General features: G+C 67.7%; 2 protein-coding genes across 9 annotated transcripts in view; one reads left to right on the top strand and one right to left on the bottom strand.

The window, feature by feature from the left end:
• Nucleotides 1–413: 413 nt before the first annotated feature.
• Nucleotides 414–7,144, top strand: NAB2 (NGFI-A binding protein 2). 3 transcript variants are annotated; one of them, XM_050925645.1, is made up of 7 exons: nucleotides 414–426; nucleotides 2,425–3,215; nucleotides 3,593–3,726; nucleotides 4,455–4,506; nucleotides 4,761–4,893; nucleotides 5,158–5,358; nucleotides 6,468–7,144. In XM_050925645.1, exons 2-7 carry the CDS (start codon nucleotides 2,439–2,441, stop codon nucleotides 6,560–6,562), a joined length of 1,392 nt encoding a protein of 463 aa, XP_050781602.1. In that variant the 5' UTR covers nucleotides 414–426; nucleotides 2,425–2,438; the 3' UTR covers nucleotides 6,563–7,144. The 3 variants fall into 3 exon arrangements, with proteins under 3 accessions (XP_050781602.1, XP_050781603.1, XP_050781604.1); XM_050925646.1 differs by lacking the exon at nucleotides 414–426 and having other exon boundaries at nucleotides 2,261–3,215; nucleotides 5,158–5,340; XM_050925647.1 differs by lacking the exons at nucleotides 414–426; nucleotides 5,158–5,358 and having other exon boundaries at nucleotides 2,261–3,215.
• Nucleotides 7,145–7,781: 637 nt separating this feature from the next.
• STAT6 (signal transducer and activator of transcription 6) overlaps nucleotides 7,782–17,150 on the bottom strand; it is a 29,166-nt gene continuing 19,797 nt past the window's right edge. For 4 of the 6 annotated variants that reach the window (XM_050925638.1, XM_050925637.1, XM_050925639.1 and 1 more), the window contains 12 exons: nucleotides 16,821–16,943; nucleotides 16,398–16,490; nucleotides 14,889–15,095; nucleotides 14,703–14,797; nucleotides 13,347–13,483; nucleotides 12,989–13,135; nucleotides 12,449–12,518; nucleotides 11,948–12,073; nucleotides 11,415–11,507; nucleotides 10,819–10,911; nucleotides 9,311–9,484; nucleotides 7,782–9,222 (listed from right to left, as the gene is read on the bottom strand). In XM_050925638.1, coding sequence (XP_050781595.1) covers nucleotides 9,087–9,222; nucleotides 9,311–9,484; nucleotides 10,819–10,911; nucleotides 11,415–11,507; nucleotides 11,948–12,073; nucleotides 12,449–12,518; nucleotides 12,989–13,135; nucleotides 13,347–13,483; nucleotides 14,703–14,797; nucleotides 14,889–15,095; nucleotides 16,398–16,490; nucleotides 16,821–16,943 — 1,494 coding nt within the window. In that variant the 3' untranslated portion in view covers nucleotides 7,782–9,086. The remainder of the gene's footprint in view (nucleotides 9,223–9,310; nucleotides 9,485–10,818; nucleotides 10,912–11,414; nucleotides 11,508–11,947; nucleotides 12,074–12,448; nucleotides 12,519–12,988; nucleotides 13,136–13,346; nucleotides 13,484–14,702; nucleotides 14,798–14,888; nucleotides 15,096–16,397; nucleotides 16,491–16,820; nucleotides 16,944–17,150) is intronic. The other 2 variants (XM_050925641.1, XM_050925640.1) reach the window with 2 other exon arrangements.

Below are 17,150 nucleotides of genomic sequence, written 5' to 3'. Positions count from 1 at the left end.
CTCTCTAGGGATGCCCCCTGTGTCCCCTTGCCCTGGGGACCCCTCGGCCCTGCCCAGTCTGCGCGCCTCTGCCCCCCTCCCGCAGACCCCCCACACCCTCCGCCTGCCCAGCCTGCGCCCCCCTCCCCGGACCCCTCTCGGGGGCCAGCAAGGCGGAGGGAGGCGCCGCTGGAACCCGCCCCCGGAGCCTCCCACGCGCCGCGCAGCGCAGCCGGGCGCTGCTATTTCTCTGTAAATCCGGTGTGGGCGGTGCGCAGAGCGCAGCGGCGGAGGCAGCGAGCGGCCATCGCTGAGCGGGGTAGCGGCGGCGCGATCCAGCGGGCCCGGGGCAGCGGGACCCCGGAGACCCCCCGGCCCGGCCCCCGCTGCCTGGGAGTTGGGCTCCACAGCGGCTGGGCGGGGCGCGGCGCGGCTCCAGCCAGGCCAGTAAGCGAAGGGGGGGACATGGGGCTGGCACAGCAGGGTGGGGGGCTAGCATGGGGGGACCTGGAGGTTGGCACGGCAGGGAGAGCTGGGGGTGGGGAGCCGGGGGGCTGGCACAGCAAGGAGAGCTGGGGGTGGGGAGCCGGGGGGCTGGCACAGCAAGGAGAGCTGGGGTGGGGAGCCGGGGGGTGGCTGGCACAGCAGGGAGAGCTGGGGTGGAGGGCTAGCATGGGGGGACCGGGGGGGTTGGCATGGCAGGGAGAGCTCGGGGGGCAGGCGGCTGGCATGGCAGGCAGAACTGGGGGGCAGGCATGGGTGTTGCTGGGGGCAGGGGGCAGGGGGCTGGCATGACAGGGAGCTGGGCAGGTGGGACAGCAGGGGGAGTTGGGGGCTGGCATGGGGCATAAGCCTGGGGGCGGGAGGTGCTTGGGGGAGGGAGTGGGATGGGGGGGCTGGGGCTGGTCCTGGGGAGGGAAGCCTGGGGCAGGAGGTGCACAGGATGGCATGGAGGGAGGGGTCTGGGTTTTGCTGACACTGGACCATGAAGGTCTCCCAGAATCTGGGAGGTTGTGGGTGCTGCCCCCACCCCCCATGGCCTGGAGCAGTATTTGCCCCTTGCTGTCCAGGTGCTGAGACGTCTCCTGAGGGGCTGGCTACCCTGCCCAAAGCCAGGCCGGAGCTAGGGGGGATGGACATCTCAGGACTGTGACCCCCCCCCCACCGTTGCTGCTCAAAATTTCTTGATGGGAGAGGCACCAGGACTAAGGCGCCTGAGCTGAGATGCTGGGGAATGTGTATGGGGGGGGGTCCCTTCCTTCCTTCCTTCCTTATTCAGGGATGGCACGTCCCTGCGGTTGGGGTGCTGGGACAGCACTTTGTCCTTGTGGGGCAGTGAGCAGTGGGGCGACCCTTCCAGCCTTGTCCCCACCCGTCTGGGGGCCGCCACTGCCCCAGGGTCCTTCTCTTGGCTCAAGGAGAGAGACCCTCCAGATTGCATCGTAGTGGGACTGGGCGGGGGAGAGGGGAGATCCTGCTTATCAGGGTCTCCAAGCCAGTTGCCAACGGCTCTGGCTCCAGGGGGTGCTGGCAGTGGGGCTGCGTAGGTGCCAGATTGGAAGGGGTCAAGCTGTGCTCACAGGACTTGTGTGCCCCGGGGCGCTGAGCTGATCCAGAGAGGAACCCTTCAAAACACTGCACACACAAGCACGCCCATTGCCCTGAATCCACGGGCATCTCCCTGGAGCCCGCGGGAAACACCAACGCATGTCTCAGGCTCCCGGTGGCATGTACAAAAGCCGGATTCTCTGTGAGGGTACAAGGCACTGCCCCTTAGTGGGGGCTGGGCTACATGGGGGGGAGTGTAAAGGAGGTGCTGGGTGTAGTGTGGGGTGTTGGTGGGGTGCTGTGCAGAATGCAGTGAGGGGGGCTGCAGCCATGCAGTGGCGGGAGGTTAGGGTGCTGGGTGCAGTGCGGGGAGGTGGGTGGGGTGCAGTACAGAATGCAGTGAATGGATTGGCAGCCATGCAGTGTTGGGAGGTTAGGTTGGTGGGGTGCAGTGCAGAATCCAGTGGGTGGGTTTGCAGCCATGCAATAGTGGGAGGTTAAGGTGCTGGGTGCAGTGTCGGGAGGTTAGGGTGCTGGGTGCAGTGCAGGGAGGTTGGTGGGGTGCAGTGCAGAATCCAGTGGATGGGTTTGCAGCCATACAATGGCGGGAGGTTAAGGTGCTGGGTGCAGTGTGGGGAGGTTGGTGGGGTGCAGTGTGGGAAGTGGTGGGGTGCAGTGCGGGGAAGTTGGGGTGCTGGGTGCAGTGCAGTGATTTTGGTACAGTGTCCCGGGCTCTTACCACACACTAGCCGGTGACCTTCCCTCTCCCAAGGGCTGGGTTGGGGACCCCAACTCTCCCGGCCGTGTCGAGCTCTGGCTGGTGGCTGGGTCTCCAGTCATCTCCCCCTCCCTCCCCATGCCCTGCCCTGGCACTGACGCCCCCTCTTCCTCCCACAGGCCTGCCCCTCGCCATGGCCCTGCCCCGCACCCTGGGCGAGCTGCAGCTGTACCGGGTGCTGCAGCGGGCCAACCTGCTCTCCTACTACGAGACCTTCATCCAGCAGGGCGGGGACGACGTGCAGCAGCTGTGTGAGGCGGGCGAGGAAGAGTTCCTGGAGATCATGGCGCTGGTCGGCATGGCCACCAAGCCCCTGCACGTCCGGCGCCTCCAGAAGGCCCTGCGGGAGTGGGCCGCCAACCCTGGCCTCTTCAGCCAGCCCATGGCCTCCCTGCCCGTCAGCAGCATCCCCCTCTTCAAGATCTCCGAGAGCGGCGGGCGCAAGTCGCTCAGCAACGGGCACGCCAGCCCTGGCGAGGCCCCGGGCAAGGCCACGCCGCCCGCCTGCAGCCCCTCGGAGCCGGGGGAGAAGCTCTCCCCCCTGCCCACCCCCCAGTGGCCAGGGCGGAGCACCCCGGAGTCGGAGGGGGGCGGCGCAGAGGAGGACGGGGGGCCGCCCCCCTTCTCGCCAGGGGCAGGCGGGGATCCGGCCCCGGAGCAGCTGGACCCGGAGCTGGCGAGGACGGTGGCGGAGAGCGTGGAGCGGCTCCTGCAGAGCTGCCCGCGGGGGGGCGAGCCCGGGCTGCGCACCCTGATGAAACTCAACAAGAAGCTGGCCAAGGCGGTGGGGCACATCTTCCAGCTGGACGACGGGGACCGGCGCAAGGAGGAGGAGATCCGGCGGCACAGCGCCATCTACGGGCGGGGCGAGGCCCGGCGCCGCGACGGCAAGCCGCTCACGCTGCACGAGGTGAGCGGGGGCAGCACACGCCGCCAGGGTGGGGGGCTTGGCAGCAGGGGGGCCACAGGGGAGCCCTTGCCCAGACCACCCCCCCAGTGCAGCCACCTCTGGGGTGGGATGGCTCCGGAAGGGGACTCCTGTGTCTGACTGCAACAGTCCATGGATGGGAGGTGGGGCTGGGAGCCAGGACACCTGGATTCTATTCTGGACCTCTTGCCATCCCTCCATCCTCTGTTTATCCATCCCTAGATCCTTTATCCTGCCTTTGGCCCATCCATCCCCGGTTCCTGTCTCTCTGCCCCTCCCCATGGCGTCAAGGCTCCTGGGGTCCCCCTCAGCCCACGTCTAGCCCCCCGCCCCGCTAACAGCCTGTCTCGGCCCCCCAGCTCACCATCAACGAGGCGGCCGCGCAGTTCTGCCTGCGCGACCACACTCTGCTGCTGCGCCGGGTGGAGCTGTTCTCCCTGTCGCGCCAGGTGGCCCGGGAAAGCACCTACCTGTCCTCGCTCAAGGGAGCCAGGTGAGCTGGGCCCCCCCGGAGAGGCCCCCTGCTGGGGGGGCCCTTGGCCCTGGCGTTGCTCGGGGTATGGGGCAGCAGACCATAGAGGCTGCAGGGAGGCCAGTGGGGCGCAGAGGAGTGGGGTGGGGTGCAGGGGAGGGCAGTGGGGTGAGGGGCACAGGGGGTATCAGGCTGTGGGGAGGCTGCTGCAGACTCCTGCTCCCCCCACAGCCTCTCTCTGCCCCCAGTGCCCAGCAGAGCCGCCCTGCCCGCTCCCTCTTGTGGGGGAGGGGGGCATTGGAAGCTGCCTTCCTCATCCTCCTCTTCCTCCCCTCCATGCACAGGATTTCTCGTCCCCCCGCCTCCGCCGAGCCAGCTGCCCACCTGCCCTGCAGCCCGGCCCAGAGTTCCTCTTTCACTTTGGATATTTTCCATCTGAGCCACTGCTTCCCAGGGAGGGCGACGTTGGGGAGCCCGGGGGTGGGGGGGCAAGGTGCCACAGGTGCCGGATTGCAACCCCCTCCTCTCCCTGGATTAGCCGGGGCTGGTCCCCCCCAGGGAGTGGTGGGTGGCTGAGCCGGAGGAGACCCGGCGTTGGAGCGGCACCATGACCCATCGGCTCCGGTATCCTCCGGGCTGCAGGGTCTCTGCCTGCCCCTCGAGCCGCCGGGGTCTGAGCCCTTCTGCCCTGGGGGGCTCCCGGCAGTGCCTCCCGGCCCCTGACGCTTTGTCCTGTCGCTTCCGCACAGGTCGCATCCGGACGAGAGCGGAGCCGTGCAGCCCAAAAAGCTGAAGCAGGAGGTGGGTGCTGGGCGGGCGGGTGCCCGTGTGTGTCCCGGGGGTGCTGCTGGTGGGGGGGGGGGAAGACACCCGGCTTTGGGGGCGCTGGAGCAGCGGGCGAAGGAGAGGAGCTGGCACTGGGGGTGGGGTCCGGCTCACCCCCGCGTCAGCTACCTGCGGCTGCCTGAGCTTGGTGCCTCTATCCTGTCCGGCTGGGCACTAGGCGGGGTCTGACACCCCCTCCACCCCCCTCTAAACAGCCGCTTGCCCCGCAGGTGGGTGAGCAGAGCCGCCCTGAGCCCCTGCAGCTGCCGGGGGGGTCGGAGTCCTACGCCCCCCCGTACAGAGCCAGCCTGGAGGAGGACACGGCCAGCCTGTCGGGAGAGAGCCTGGATGGGCATCTGCAGGGTGAGTGGGGAGCGGGGGTGGCGGGGGGCTTTGTACTGATTAGCCCCGTCAGCACCACAGGGACCTTCCCCGGCCAAGGGCACTCGCCCAGATCCAGGGCAGGACAGACCCCCCCCCCCCATGTGTTCCTGGGCTTGGGGGGCAGGGTTCCCGTGCATCTACCCCCCAGAGCTGCTATAGGGAGGCAAAGACTGCAGCCCCTGGCACCCGACTCTGTCCCCGACCCCCATGGGGCCCACTGACCCACACTCGCTCTCTCTGCAGCCGTCAGCTCCTGCCCCCGCCTCACGCCGCCCCCCAGCACCGCCCCCGACCTGCCCCTCAGCCTCCCCCCCCACGGGCTCTGGAGCCGCCACATCCTGCAGCAGACGCTGATGGACGAGGGGCTGCGCCTGGCCCGGCTGGTGTCCCACGAGCGTGTCGGGCGCCTCAGCCCCTGCCTGCCAGGCAAGTCCCCGGGCCCAGGTGAGCTGCCCCCTCCAGCCCTGCTCCCAGGAGGGGGAGGGGTGAAAGGGGGTCATGGGGCCTGCGCCCCGGGGGTTAGGGATGGGATAGTGGGGGTGGGGCAGGTGCCTTGGGGTGGTACCTGGCTGGGGGAGAGAGGTCAGGATTTATACCCACATGGGCTGTTCCCTGCACCCAGCTTGGGGCTGAGAGCTGTGGGGGAGCCCAGGGGCTGCAGGTCGGGAGTGAGGGGCACCGGCAGGGCTGGGGGTGGGGAGCCCAGGGCTGGGCTAGCAGGGGGCTGCGGGTCGGGAGTGAGGGGCACCGGCAGGACTGGCGGTGGGGAGCCCAGGGCTGGGTTAGCAGGGGCTGCGGGTCGGGAGTGAGGGGCACCGGCAGGACTGGCGGTGGGGAGCCCAGGGCTGGGTTAGCAGGGGCTGCGGGTCGGGAGTGAGGGGCACCGGCAGGGCTGGGGGTGGGGATCCCAGGGCTGGGCTAGCAGGGGCTGCGGGTCGGGAGTGAGGGGCACCGGCAGGGCTGGGGGTGGGGATCCCAGGGCTGGGCTAGCAGGGGCTGCGGGTCGGGAGTGAGGGGCACCGGCAGGGCTGGGGGAGGGGATCCCAGGGCTGGGCTAGCAGGGGCTGCGGGTCGGGAGTGAGGGTCACTGGCAGAGCTGGAGGTGGGGAGCCCAGGGCTGGGCTAGCAGGGGCTGCGGGTCGGGAGTGAGGGGCACCGGCAGGGCTGGGGGTGGGGATCCCAGGGCTGGGCTAGCAGGGGCTGCGGGTCGGGAGTGAGGGGCACCGGCAGAGCTGGGGGTGGGGATCCCAGGGCTGGGCTAGCAGGGGCTGCGGGTCGGGAGTGAGGGGCACCGGCAGGGCTGGGGGGCCCAGGCCCAGCTCTGTGATTTGCTCTTTGTCTCACCGGTTACTGAATGGAAAAAAGAAACAATTGTGGAAATTCCACCCAGCCCTGCCCCCTCCCAGCCCCCGCCCAGACCAGAGAGGAAGGAAGTGGTGGGGGCGGGGGTGGATGACGTCCTGGGAACCCCATTGAAAGCAGCCTGTGGGGGTGGGGGGAGGGTGTTTCCTCTGGGGGGGCCCTCAGGCTGACCTGATCCTGTCTCCCTGCAGAGTTCGAGGACGGGCTGGCAGAGGGGGCCCCCCCAGCCCAGGCCGAGTCCCACCGGAGCAGTGTCAAGGTGGAGCAGGAGACCAGCCGGCAGTGAGCTGCCGAAGCCCCCCGGGTTGGGGGGTGGGGCCCACGGCAGCTCCCCCGTCTCCACTAACAAGCAATAACCACAGGACTGGAAGGCCCCCCCATGATCTCTCCTGGAGCTGGAGCCCCCCCCCTCTCCGTGTGCTCCCCAGAGAGCCAGGCCCAGGGGCACCGGGAGGCTGGGCAGCAAGCAGGCCATGCCCAGGGCACAGGGACAGTGCCAGCAGGGAGGGCACAGCGCCGTGAATGTAACCGGCTGGGCAGAGTCCGACTGCCCCCCCTCCAGAACCCACCCTGGCCCCCTGCACTCGCAGCTGGCTGCTCTAGCCCCAGGTCTCCCCCCAGCTGGGGTGATAGGAAGTGTAACTCTTCAGTTCCAGGAGGTTTTAAGGGGGGGTGACATTCATTTCCCCCCGGAGAGACAGGGAGAAGAAAGGAGCTGGGGGGGGGAACCCCAGGAAGAGGGAAGGGCTCTTGCAGGCAAAGCACAAGAATGGGGGGGCTGAAAGGGCCTGGGAGGGCTGAAGGGGCCAGGGGGTGATCCCGGGGGGCCTAGGAGAAGGATTCTGAGTTCAGAGGGTCTGGCCCAGCCTCCCCCGCAGGGAGGTCCTGAGGGGGGGACACCCCCCCAAATTCCCTCTTCCACCACTGCTCCCTATCTACCCCCCACATTCACCGGCCCAGCAATTGTCCCAGTCTGCAAGCCCCACACCCCAAAACCTAACACCCATCCCTGCTCCCAGCTGACCACTCCTGCAAGGCTGGGGATGTGTGTGGGGGGGACATGCTGTCCTTTGTGCACCCCCCTCCTCACCCCAGAGGCTCAGGAGCCAGCTGTTTGCACACAGTTCAGGGTACAGGGCAGAGAGTCCACCTCCCCGGACCCTGCCCCAGCCCCCAGCATAGGGGGGCCTTAGCACGGGGGGGGGGAGAGATTTAATGGGACAATCAGGGTACCCCCTGCCCCATGTCACCACCACAGGGGGGCAGAACAGATTAAATAGCCACCTGGCTGCTGGGGGGGCACCAGGGAAAAGATGGGGGGGCTCAGCACCAGTGTCACTGCCCCCAGCATATTCCACAGGAGGCTGTTCCCCTCCTCACTCGCTGGGGCGGGTCTGGGCTGCACTTTGGAGCTCCCCCCGTTCCCGGCTGCACTGGTTCGAGACCCGGACACCCTCCCGTAGGCCGCCGGCTTAGAGCATTAGCAACGTTTCCTTTGCAGCGTGTACAGTAGATTATTTATTTTGTTATTTTGGAATAAAACTTTATTTTATGGCTTAATCCCCTCTCCGCTCCCGAGCTGCAATGGGGGGTCGGGGGCTGGGATGGGAATGGGCAGCAGAGCACAGGGGGCAATAGACGAGGGGCAGCAGCAAAGGTCGGGGAGAGCTGGGCTAGCAGGGGGCTGGGGCGGGAGCGAGAGGCACTGGCTGCCCTGTGGGTGGGGGTGGGGAAACTGAGGCAGAATCTCTTTCCGTAGCGTTTAGTAGCAAAGCCCCATGCAGGCAGCGTGCATCGACTCTGCCTCTGGCCCCCTGCAGGTGGGAGGGCTGAGCCAGCTTCCCCTGCCCCCCCATGGGGCACGTGGGGCAGGCCAGCATCCAGCTCTACCCTCTGCCGGGCTGTGGCCTTCATGCCAGCCCCGGGGCAGGGCCTGTGACCAGAGACGGAGGAGGGGCAGGTGCCTAGCTGGGGGGCAGGGAAGGATGGCGGCGAAGGCTGGAGGGGAGGCCCTTTAAACCAACTCTCAGCCCCCACCCTCTAGACTCATCCCAGCCCCCCTAAGAGCCTTTCCCCTGCCCCCCCCGGCTCCTCCAGCCAGGCCCTGGGTCTGGGCCCCCCGCCCCGGCTCTGGGGAAGAGGGGAGGGGGGCACCTGCTGCAGGAACCGGCTGTGGGGATTGATCCCTAAGGGCTCTGCCCAGGCCCAGAGGAAATCAGACCTCACTGGGGGAAGGGGGCCTGGCTGCCCCCCTCCCCCTGGAAAGCTTTGCTGGTTCCTTATCCCCCTGCCCAGCCCCAGCCACTAATGCCCAGGGCCATCCCTAGGCTGCAGCGATGGGGGGGCCACATAGCCAGCCTGACCTCACTCTCCCCTGCCCAGAGAACAGGCTCCCCCCAACACGCACCCCAGGCTGAAATCCGGGCCTCCCAGAGCCCCTTCTCCAATGGGTGCTCCCTTCCTCCCGCCCCCCCCTCCAGCAGCCCAGTGGGGGTGGGGGGGAAGGAGGGTGCCCCTGCTGCCATGGGTGCCAGCCCCAGGACAGGCTGGGGGGGGGTCAGTGTGTTCCATGGTGTGATGTTTGTAAGTGGCTGATACAAGGCAGTGGGGGGGGGGGACACGCTGACGGCCCCCAAGTGCCACACTGCCCCCCCCCCAGTCAAGCCCTCAAGTGTGGCTCAGTCCCACACACAAGTCCGGCTGGGGCAGGTCCCGAGGGTCCTAGCCGAGACCCCCAGCCCCTCGCCCCGTCTCTCCTGGAGGGGAGCTGCTCTCCAAAGTGTCCAGCAGGAGGCCCCCCCGCAGCGAGGTCACCAGCTGGGGTTGGCCATGGGGTCCCCGTAGCTGCAGGGCTGTGTGGGGGGCTGGAGCCCCTCCTCCATCTGTGCCTCGTACAGGAGCTGGGTGATCTCGTCCTCCGAGGGCAAGTCCACATTGTTGCCCAGGCTGGCGGGGGGGAGAAAAGAGGTGACGGGTTGGGAAGGTGGCCACAGCCCAGCCCCCCATCCCTCCCCTCCCCTCTGGGGGCACTTACCTCGCCGCCAGCAGCTGGGGAGGGGCCGGCAGGAGGGTCCCAAAGGGCGAGACGTGGCCGGTGGGTGAGAAGGGGGCGATTTCCGGCATCTCCTCATCCATGGGGTTGGGCGACAGGTCCTCCAGGACAAGGGGCAGGGGGTCCCCCGGCAAATACCTGTAGGGCATCAAATCCCTGCGGGGCACAGAGCAGCTGGTGAGAGGGAGCTGGGGGAGGAATGGGCACCGGGCACCAGTCCCCACCCTGGCCCCGTGTCCCATTCCCCGCCCTGGGGCCTTTCTTCTGTAGGGGGCGCCAGCTCCTTCCCTGGCCCCATGTCCCATTCCCCATCCTGGGGCCTTTCCCCTCTAGGGGTGCCAGCTCCCCCCACGCCCCACCCTGGGGCCTTTCTCCTCTAGGGGGCGCCAGCCCCCGCCCTGGCCCCATGTCCCATTCCCCGCCCTGGGGCCTTTCTTCTGTAGGGGGCGCCAGCCCCCACCCTGGCCCCACGTCCCATTCCCCGCCCTGGGGCCTTTCCCCTCTAGGGGTGCCAGCTCCCCCCACGCCCCACATCCCATTCCCCATCCTGGGGCCTTTCCCCTCTAGGGGTGCCAGCTCCCCCCACGCCCCACCCTGGGGCCTTTCCCCTCTAGGGGGCGCCAGCCCCCGCCCTGGCCCCATGTCCCATTCCCCGCCCTGGGGCCTTTCCCCTCTAGGGGGCGCCAGCCCCCACCCTGGCCCCATGTCCCATTCCCCGCCCTGGGGCCTTTCCCCTCTAGGGGGCGCCAGCCCCCACCCTGGCCCCATGTCCCATTCCCCGCCCTGGGGCCTTTCCCCTCTAGGGGGCGCCAGCCCCCGCCCTGGCCCCATGTCCCATTCCCCGCCCTGGGGCCTTTCCCCTCTAGGGGGCGCCAGCCCCCACCCTGGCCCCATGTCCCATTCCCCGCCCTGGGGCCTTTCCCCTCTAGGGGGCGCCAGCCCCCACCCTGGCCCCATGTCCCATTCCCCGCCCTGGGGCCTTTCCCCTCTAGGGGTGCCAGCTCCCCCCACGCCCCACATCCCATTCCCCATCCTGGGGCCTTTCCCCTCTAGGGGTGCCAGCTCCCCCCACGCCCCACCCTGGGGCCTTTCCCCTCTAGGGGGCGCCAGCCCCCGCCCTGGCCCCATGTCCCATTCCCCGCCCTGGGGCCTTTCCCCTCTAGGGGGCGCCAGCCCCCACCCTGGCCCCATGTCCCATTCCCCGCCCTGGGGCCTTTCCCCTCTAGGGGGCGCCAGCCCCCACCCTGGCCCCATGTCCCATTCCCCCTCCTGGGGCCTTTCTGCTCTAGGGGGCGCCAGCTCCAACGCTAGCCCCAGGGTAGGCAATGGGACATGGGGCTTTTCCCCTCTAGGAGCGCCAGCTCCCGCCCTTGTCCCATTCCCCTCTAGGGGGCACCAGACTGGGACATGGGGCTTTTCCCCTCTAGCTGGCCCCAGGGTGGGGAACCCTGGGGTAGGGGTCTCGCAGAGGCGGGGGCTGGTTGTCTTACGGCGACAGGGGCTGGCAGCCGAAGGCGACGTTGGGGCCGAGGGGCAGCGGGGTGGTCGTGGTGCTCACGGGCGCCGGGAGGAGTGTCGGGGGGCTGCAGCAGGGATAAAAACGGGGAGTTTTTAAAGGGGCTGCAGGAGACGGGTAAGGTGAGATTAACCCCTTGCTCTCCAGGGACTGGGAAACACCACTGCCCCCTCAGCAAGTGCCCCAAAGGGTCCTAGAGTGGAAGCTGGCCCGGGGGGTCCAGCCCTCCCCACTGCAAGCTGGACTGGCTGGCTCGGGGGTGGGGAACAGGGCACGGGGCTTTCGATCCGGCCCCAGGGCTGGGTCTAGGGGCAGGGCAGGGAACTAGGATTCCGGCTTTTCCCCTCGAAGAGGCTGGAGTGGATGGAGGAGCATCCAGCTGGCCTGGAAAAGCTGCCGGAGCAGGTGCATTGGCCTACGGGCAGCAGCTGCTCCCTGGTTTCACTCGTACAGCATCCACCGCCCATGCCCCACGCAGCCCAAATCGGCCCTGGCCCCCTTCTCCCAGAGCAGCCCTGCCCGCAGCGCCCGCTGCACCCCAGAGCCTGGCGCGAGCGGCACTGCCCCTACCTGTGGAAATTGGAGGCACTGGGGATGCCCATGCTGGTCTCCTCCGGGGCATGGAACTGGGGCAGGACCATCTGGGCAGGGAACGCGGGAGGGCTGGCAGCAAACACAGATGCACACGGCCTTAGCACTGGGTCAGAATCTCAGGCCCCTCAGGCCGCTCCGGCAACAACCCCCAGCGTAAGGGCCGTGGCGGGAGCACACAGCATTATGGGTATTCTCCACATGCCAGGGTCCAAGAGCCTAAGATAGAGCAGCCCTGGGGCTGCTCTAATTGCCCCAGGGAGTGACACAGCAGCAGGGGACACAGGCTGAACTGCAACATCCGGGGCTGGATGCCGCAGGGCACTGGCCTCTCCCCCATGGCCATCTGGGGTTAAGACCTGGCTTGGGTCCCCGCTTGGCACAAGCTTGGCTGGCTTCATCCAACCCCTGTGGGCACAGATCGGCAGTCCGACCTGCTGGCCCCTGTGCTGGGGCCTCACATATCGACCAGGCACTTACTGAAAGCAGCAGGGTGGGAGCTGGGGTCTTACCGCATGTTGGGCGCCAGCACCTGGCACAGGTGGTCCATGGGCTGCTCGGGGGGTGGCGCTGGCAGGCTGTACATGTTCGCCGGGGCGGGGGGTGGGACAGACTCCTGGGGGGGCAGCTTCTGATCCCTGTGGAGACACATGGCCACCATTCATGGGAGCAGCATGACGGGGGGACAGTGAGAGGGGCAGCGAGGGGGGCTGTCAGGGCGTCGGGGGCACACGCATGGACTTTTACTTGTCCTGGTGGGTGCTCCATCCTGGCTCCGCCCCTTCCCCATGGCCCCACCCTCACTCCCCCTCTTCCCACCCCCTCCCCCACGGCCCTCCCACACCCCCCACACCCCCGCCCCCCCGCTGCTCTCCACCCTCCCAGGAGCATCTCCCTCCACTGGCCAAACAGCTGATGGGAGGCCAGCCCTGGGGAACGGCTGACGGGCAGCTCCGGGCCCCGGGGAACAACACAGCCTGGGGCAGGGCTGCCCCTCATACCCCACAACCTACCTTTCACTTTCCACTGTCATCTTGATGGCGGTGGAGACGTAGCCTCTGCCGTCCTTCCCCATCTGCTCCTCTGCAGGAGGAAAGAGCTGGTGAACCCTCCGGGAGTCAAACCCAGGGAAGTGGGGGTGGGGGGACACTCTGCTCCAAGGTGGGGAGGGGTCCATGTGGGGGTGGGGCCAGGCAATCCCCTCTGCTCACCTCACCACTTGGGGACTTTACCTTCCTGGGCCTGCCCTGGCCCGGGGCGGGGATGCAGCTGCACCGATCCTGCTCCCATCACCCTCTCCGGGGTATGTTGCCCAGCCCTGGATTTGATCTTGCCCCATTCGGGGCAGCACAGAACCACCCACCTGCCGCACCCTGCAAGGGACGGGGGCTGGGGGCAGAGAGGCCCTGGGGTCAGGCCGGGAAGGGGTGGAGGGCTCTGGCTCTGCTGTCACCCGCCCCATAGGCCCAGTGGGGGAGCGGTGAGCCCGCGGCAGCAGGGGCCAGGAGTCTGGAGGCTTTGGGGGTGCGTGGGGGAGCCCCCCGGACACTCACTGTTGTAGTGGCTGCCGAAGGCCTGGTCCTTGGGCTTGTCGGGATAGAGGTTGCGGAGCTGGGCCAGGTCTCGGATGCGGTCACCCAGGGAGCGGATGTGCAGGTCCTTGGCAGAGAAGGGCTGGATGTTCTCCACCTGGACGGAGCCTGGGGTGTGCACAGCGCGGCGGCTCAGCGTGGGCGGGGGGGCCCCCTGCTCCGGCCCCCTTACCCCTGCCTGGGGCTCAGCTCTCCTGCCCCCTGCTGGCTGGGGCCGAGTGCTGCGCTCTCCGGCACCCAGAGAGAACCCTGCACCCCCCCCAGCCCCGTCCAGCGAGCCCCTAGCCGGGGGGCAGGGCAGGGGGCGCCCCCCTCCTACCGTCCTTGCCGCGGATGACGTGGGCGATGGTGATGCCGCCGATCTCCGAGTCGCTGAAGCGCAGCAGGAAGGTCCCGTCGGGCTTCGGGCCCAGCAGCTTGCTGACGTACTGCTTGCTGATGAAGCCGATGATGAGCCTGGGGGGGAAACGGCCGGGGGGGGGGGGGGAACAACAGAGGGATCAGAGAGCAAGCTACAGCCACTCCTCTGTCTGCCTCCCTCCCCTCCCATTTCATTGGGCAAGGGAAACGGGGGGGCCTTTTCTAGGATGGAGGGGGAGGGCTGGGTCTCAGGACGCCTGGGTTCTTCAGTCCTCAGCACCAGGAGGGCAATGGGGTCTAGTGATTAGAGCAGGGGGCTGGGAGCAGGATGCCTGGGTTCCATGCCTAGCTCTGGGAGGAGAGCGGGGTCTATTGGTTAACCCGTGGGGGCTGGGAGCAGGATGCCTGGGTTCCACCCCTACCTCTGGGAGGAGAGCGGGGTCTATTGGTTAACCCGTGGGGGCTGGGAGCAGGATGCCTGGGTTCCACCCCTACCTCTGGGAGGAGAGCAGCGTCTATTGGTTAACGTGGGGGGGAAGGGCTGAGAGCAGGATGCCTGGGTTCTATCCCTAGCTCTGGGAGGAGAGTGGCGTCTATTGGTTAACCCGTGGGGCGGGGAGCAGGATGCCTGGGTTCCATCCCTAGCTCTGGGAGGAGAGCGGGGTCTATTGGTTAACCCGTGGGGCGGGGAGCAGGACGCCTGGGTTCCATCCCTAGCTCTGGGAGGAGAGTGGCGTCTATTGGTTAACACGTGGGGCTGGGAGCAGGATGCCTGGGTTCCATCCCTAGCTCTGGGAGGAGAGTGGGGTCTATTGGTTAACCCGTGGCGGCTGGGAGCAGGAAGCCTGGGTTCCACCCCTACCTCTGGGAGGAGAGCAGCGTCTATTGGTTAACGTGGGGGGGAGGGGCTGGGAGCAGGATGCCTGGGTTCTATCCCTAGCTCTGAGAGGAGAGCAGCGTCTATTGGTTAACCCGTGGGGGCTGGGAGCAGGATGCCTGGGTTCTATCCCTAGCTCTGGGAGGAGAGTGGCGTCTATTGGTTAACACGTGGGGCGGGGAGCAGGACGCCTGGGTTCTATCCCTAGCTCTGGGAAGACAGCGGGGTCTATTGGTTAATGCGTAGGGAGGGGAAGGGCTGGGAGTCAGGACACCTGGGTTCCATCCCTAGCTCTGGGAGGAGAGCAGCGTCTGTTGGTTAACACGTGGGGCGGGGAGCAGGACACCTGGGTTCTGTCCCTGGCTCTGCCACTCTTGAGGTGAACCCCTACACCCCCACCCCATCCAGCCTTTACCAGGCCGACGCCGAGGCACCCACCTGTCTGACCAGTAGCTTTTGAGGCACCTCTTGGTGAGGTCGAGGACCCCGTCAAACCACTGCCAGAAGGTGAATCCCCGGCCAGGCAGGATCTCCTGTGAGCAGCCGGAGAGAGGGGGTGAGGCTGGGTCCCCGAGGGCACAGCCTGCCCCCCCCAGCCTGCCCTGGCCGCCCCCCACCCCTCACCTTGTTGAACTGGGCCCAGGAGACGCTGCGGTTGTGGAAGTCCTCGGGGCTGGCGCTGCTGTTGTTGAAGATTTTCTGGGCCAGGAAGAAGTAATGTTCCGGCAGCAGCCCCTTGCTGGTCTGCACCTCCGCCATGAAACGCAGGTTGAGCGTCTCGCACATCTTCTCCCAGGGCACCCGCTCGGCCACCACGAACGGGACCCGCTCCTGCCCCAGGACACGGAGGGAGGGTCAGGCCCCAGCCCCGGCACCCCAGCCCCCTGCCCTGCCACACCGGGAGCCGGGCCACTGGGTTTCCGTGTCCTCGGGGTAGCCGCGTCCGGGCGCCGAGCGGCCCAGGCCCCACCAGCACTTGGCAGCCAGCGAGTTCGGAGTTAAACTCTCCTCCTCGTTCCTTCATTAGTGCGGAGCAGCCAGGCCAAGATCAGCAAATGAACCCAGGAGCCCTGGTTCCCAGCACCCCTGCTTTACCCACTAGACCCCACTCCCCTCCCAAAGCCAGGGAGAGAACCCAGGAGCCCTGGTTCCCAGCACCCCTGCTTTACCCACTAGACCCCACTCCCCTCCCAAAGCCAGGGAGAGAACCCAGGAGCCCTGGTTCCCAGCCCCCCTGCTTTACCCACTAGACCCCACTCCCCTCCCAAAGCCAGGGAGAGAACCCAGGAGTCCTGGTTCCCAGCCCCCCTGCTTTACCCACTAGACCCCACTCCCCTCCCAAAGCCAGGGAGAGAACCCAGGAGCCCTGGTTCCCAGCCCCCCTGCTTTACCCACTAGACCCCACTCCCCTCCCAAAGCCAGGGAGAGAACCCAGGAGCCCTGGTTCCCAGCCCCCCTGCTTTACCCACTAGACCCCACTCCCCTCCCAAAGCCAGGGAGAGAACCCAGGAGCCCTGGTTCCCAGCCCCCCTCCTTTACCCACTAGACCCCACTCCCCTCCCAAAGCCAGGGAGAGAACCCAGGAGTCCTGGTTCCCAGCACCCCTGCTTTACCCACTAGACCCCACTCCACTCCCAAAGCCAGGGAGAGAACCCAGGAGTCCTGGTTCCCAGCCCCCCTGCTTTACCCACTAGACCCCACTCCCCTCCCAAAGCCAGGGAGAGAACCCAGGAGTCCTGGTTCCCAGCCCCCCTGCTTTACCCACTAGACCCCACTCCCCTCCCAAAGCCAGGGAGAGAACCCAGGAGCCCTGGTTCCCAGCCCCCCTCCTTTACCCACTAGACCCCACTCCCCTCCCAAAGCCAGGGAGAGAACCCAGGAGCCCTGGTTCCCAGCCCCCCTCCTTTACCCACTAGACCCCACTCCCCTCCCAAAGCCAGGGAGAGAACCCAGGAGCCCTGGTTCCCAGACGCCCTGCTTTACCCACTAGACCCCACTCCCCTCCCAAAGCCAGGGAGAGAACCCAGGAGTCCTGGCTCCCAGGCCCTCTGCTCTAACGACCGGAGCCCGCTCCCCTCCCAGCTCTGGGGAAAGAACCCAGAGTCCAGCTCCCAGCCCCCTCGCCGCACTCACCAGCTCGGAGAACGCGTTGTCCCACAGCACGGTCGCCTTGGCATTGTTGTCTTGGTTCCCGTGCACAATGACCACGATCGGCAGAGACAGGGCCTGGAGGGGGGAGCACGAAGCGCCGGCCCGTCACTGGGGGCAGGGGATGGGACCCCTGTGCCCAACCCCGCCCTGGCATCAGGCCGGGCGACGGCCCAGCAGGTGCACACACCGACACTGGGGTAGGCAAGGGTCCCAGGCGAGCCCCGGGGTGCGTCTGTGTCCAGCAGCCTCGGAGGAACGGAGCCGAGTCCTGGCCCCCGATGCAAATGGACCCAGGCGTCCTGGTGGGGACCCTCGGCTCTGCTCCCTCCCCCACCGCCGCAGGCAGGGTCCAGGGGCAGGACAGGGAGCTGGGAGCCACCCTCCCCTGGAGCAGCAGCCGCGTACCTGCAGGTGGAAAGGCAGGTTGCCGGGACCCAAGGTGACGTCGGTGCTGAAGAGCACGGCGCATTTCTCCTCCGTTACCGACTCAGAGCCCTTGCGTTCGCAGCGCCTGATCTTCTTCAGCAGCTGCTGGGACAGAGCGAGTCACCCCCGGGCCTGCGGTGACACGGTCCCCCCAGGAGGGGCGCAAGCACCTTCGCTTGGCGTTACCAGAGCTCCCACCCCCAGCTCTGCCGGTGCCCCTCACTCCCGACCCGCAGCCCCTGCTAGCCCAGCCCTGGGCTCCCCCCAGCTCTGCCGGTGCCCCTCACTCCTGACCCACAGCCCCTGCTG

The sequence above is a fragment of the Gopherus flavomarginatus genome, chromosome 16, assembly GCF_025201925.1.
Source record: "Gopherus flavomarginatus isolate rGopFla2 chromosome 16, rGopFla2.mat.asm, whole genome shotgun sequence".
Lineage (NCBI taxonomy): Eukaryota > Metazoa > Chordata > Testudines > Testudinidae > Gopherus > Gopherus flavomarginatus.
The sequence above is the reverse complement of the archived record's forward strand: the minus strand, read 5'-3'. Positions and strand labels throughout refer to the sequence as shown.

Coding starts and splice junctions, on each gene's coding strand:
- NAB2 (XM_050925645.1), top strand. CDS start 2,439: ATGGCCCTGCCCCGCACCCTGGGCGAGCTGCAGCTGTACCGGGTGCTG. Junction 4,507..4,760: donor CCAAAAAGCTGAAGCAGGAG/GTGGGTGCTGGG, acceptor CTTGCCCCGCAG/GTGGGTGAGCAGAGCCGCCC. Junction 4,894..5,157: donor CCTGGATGGGCATCTGCAGG/GTGAGTGGGGAG, acceptor CTCTCTCTGCAG/CCGTCAGCTCCTGCCCCCGC.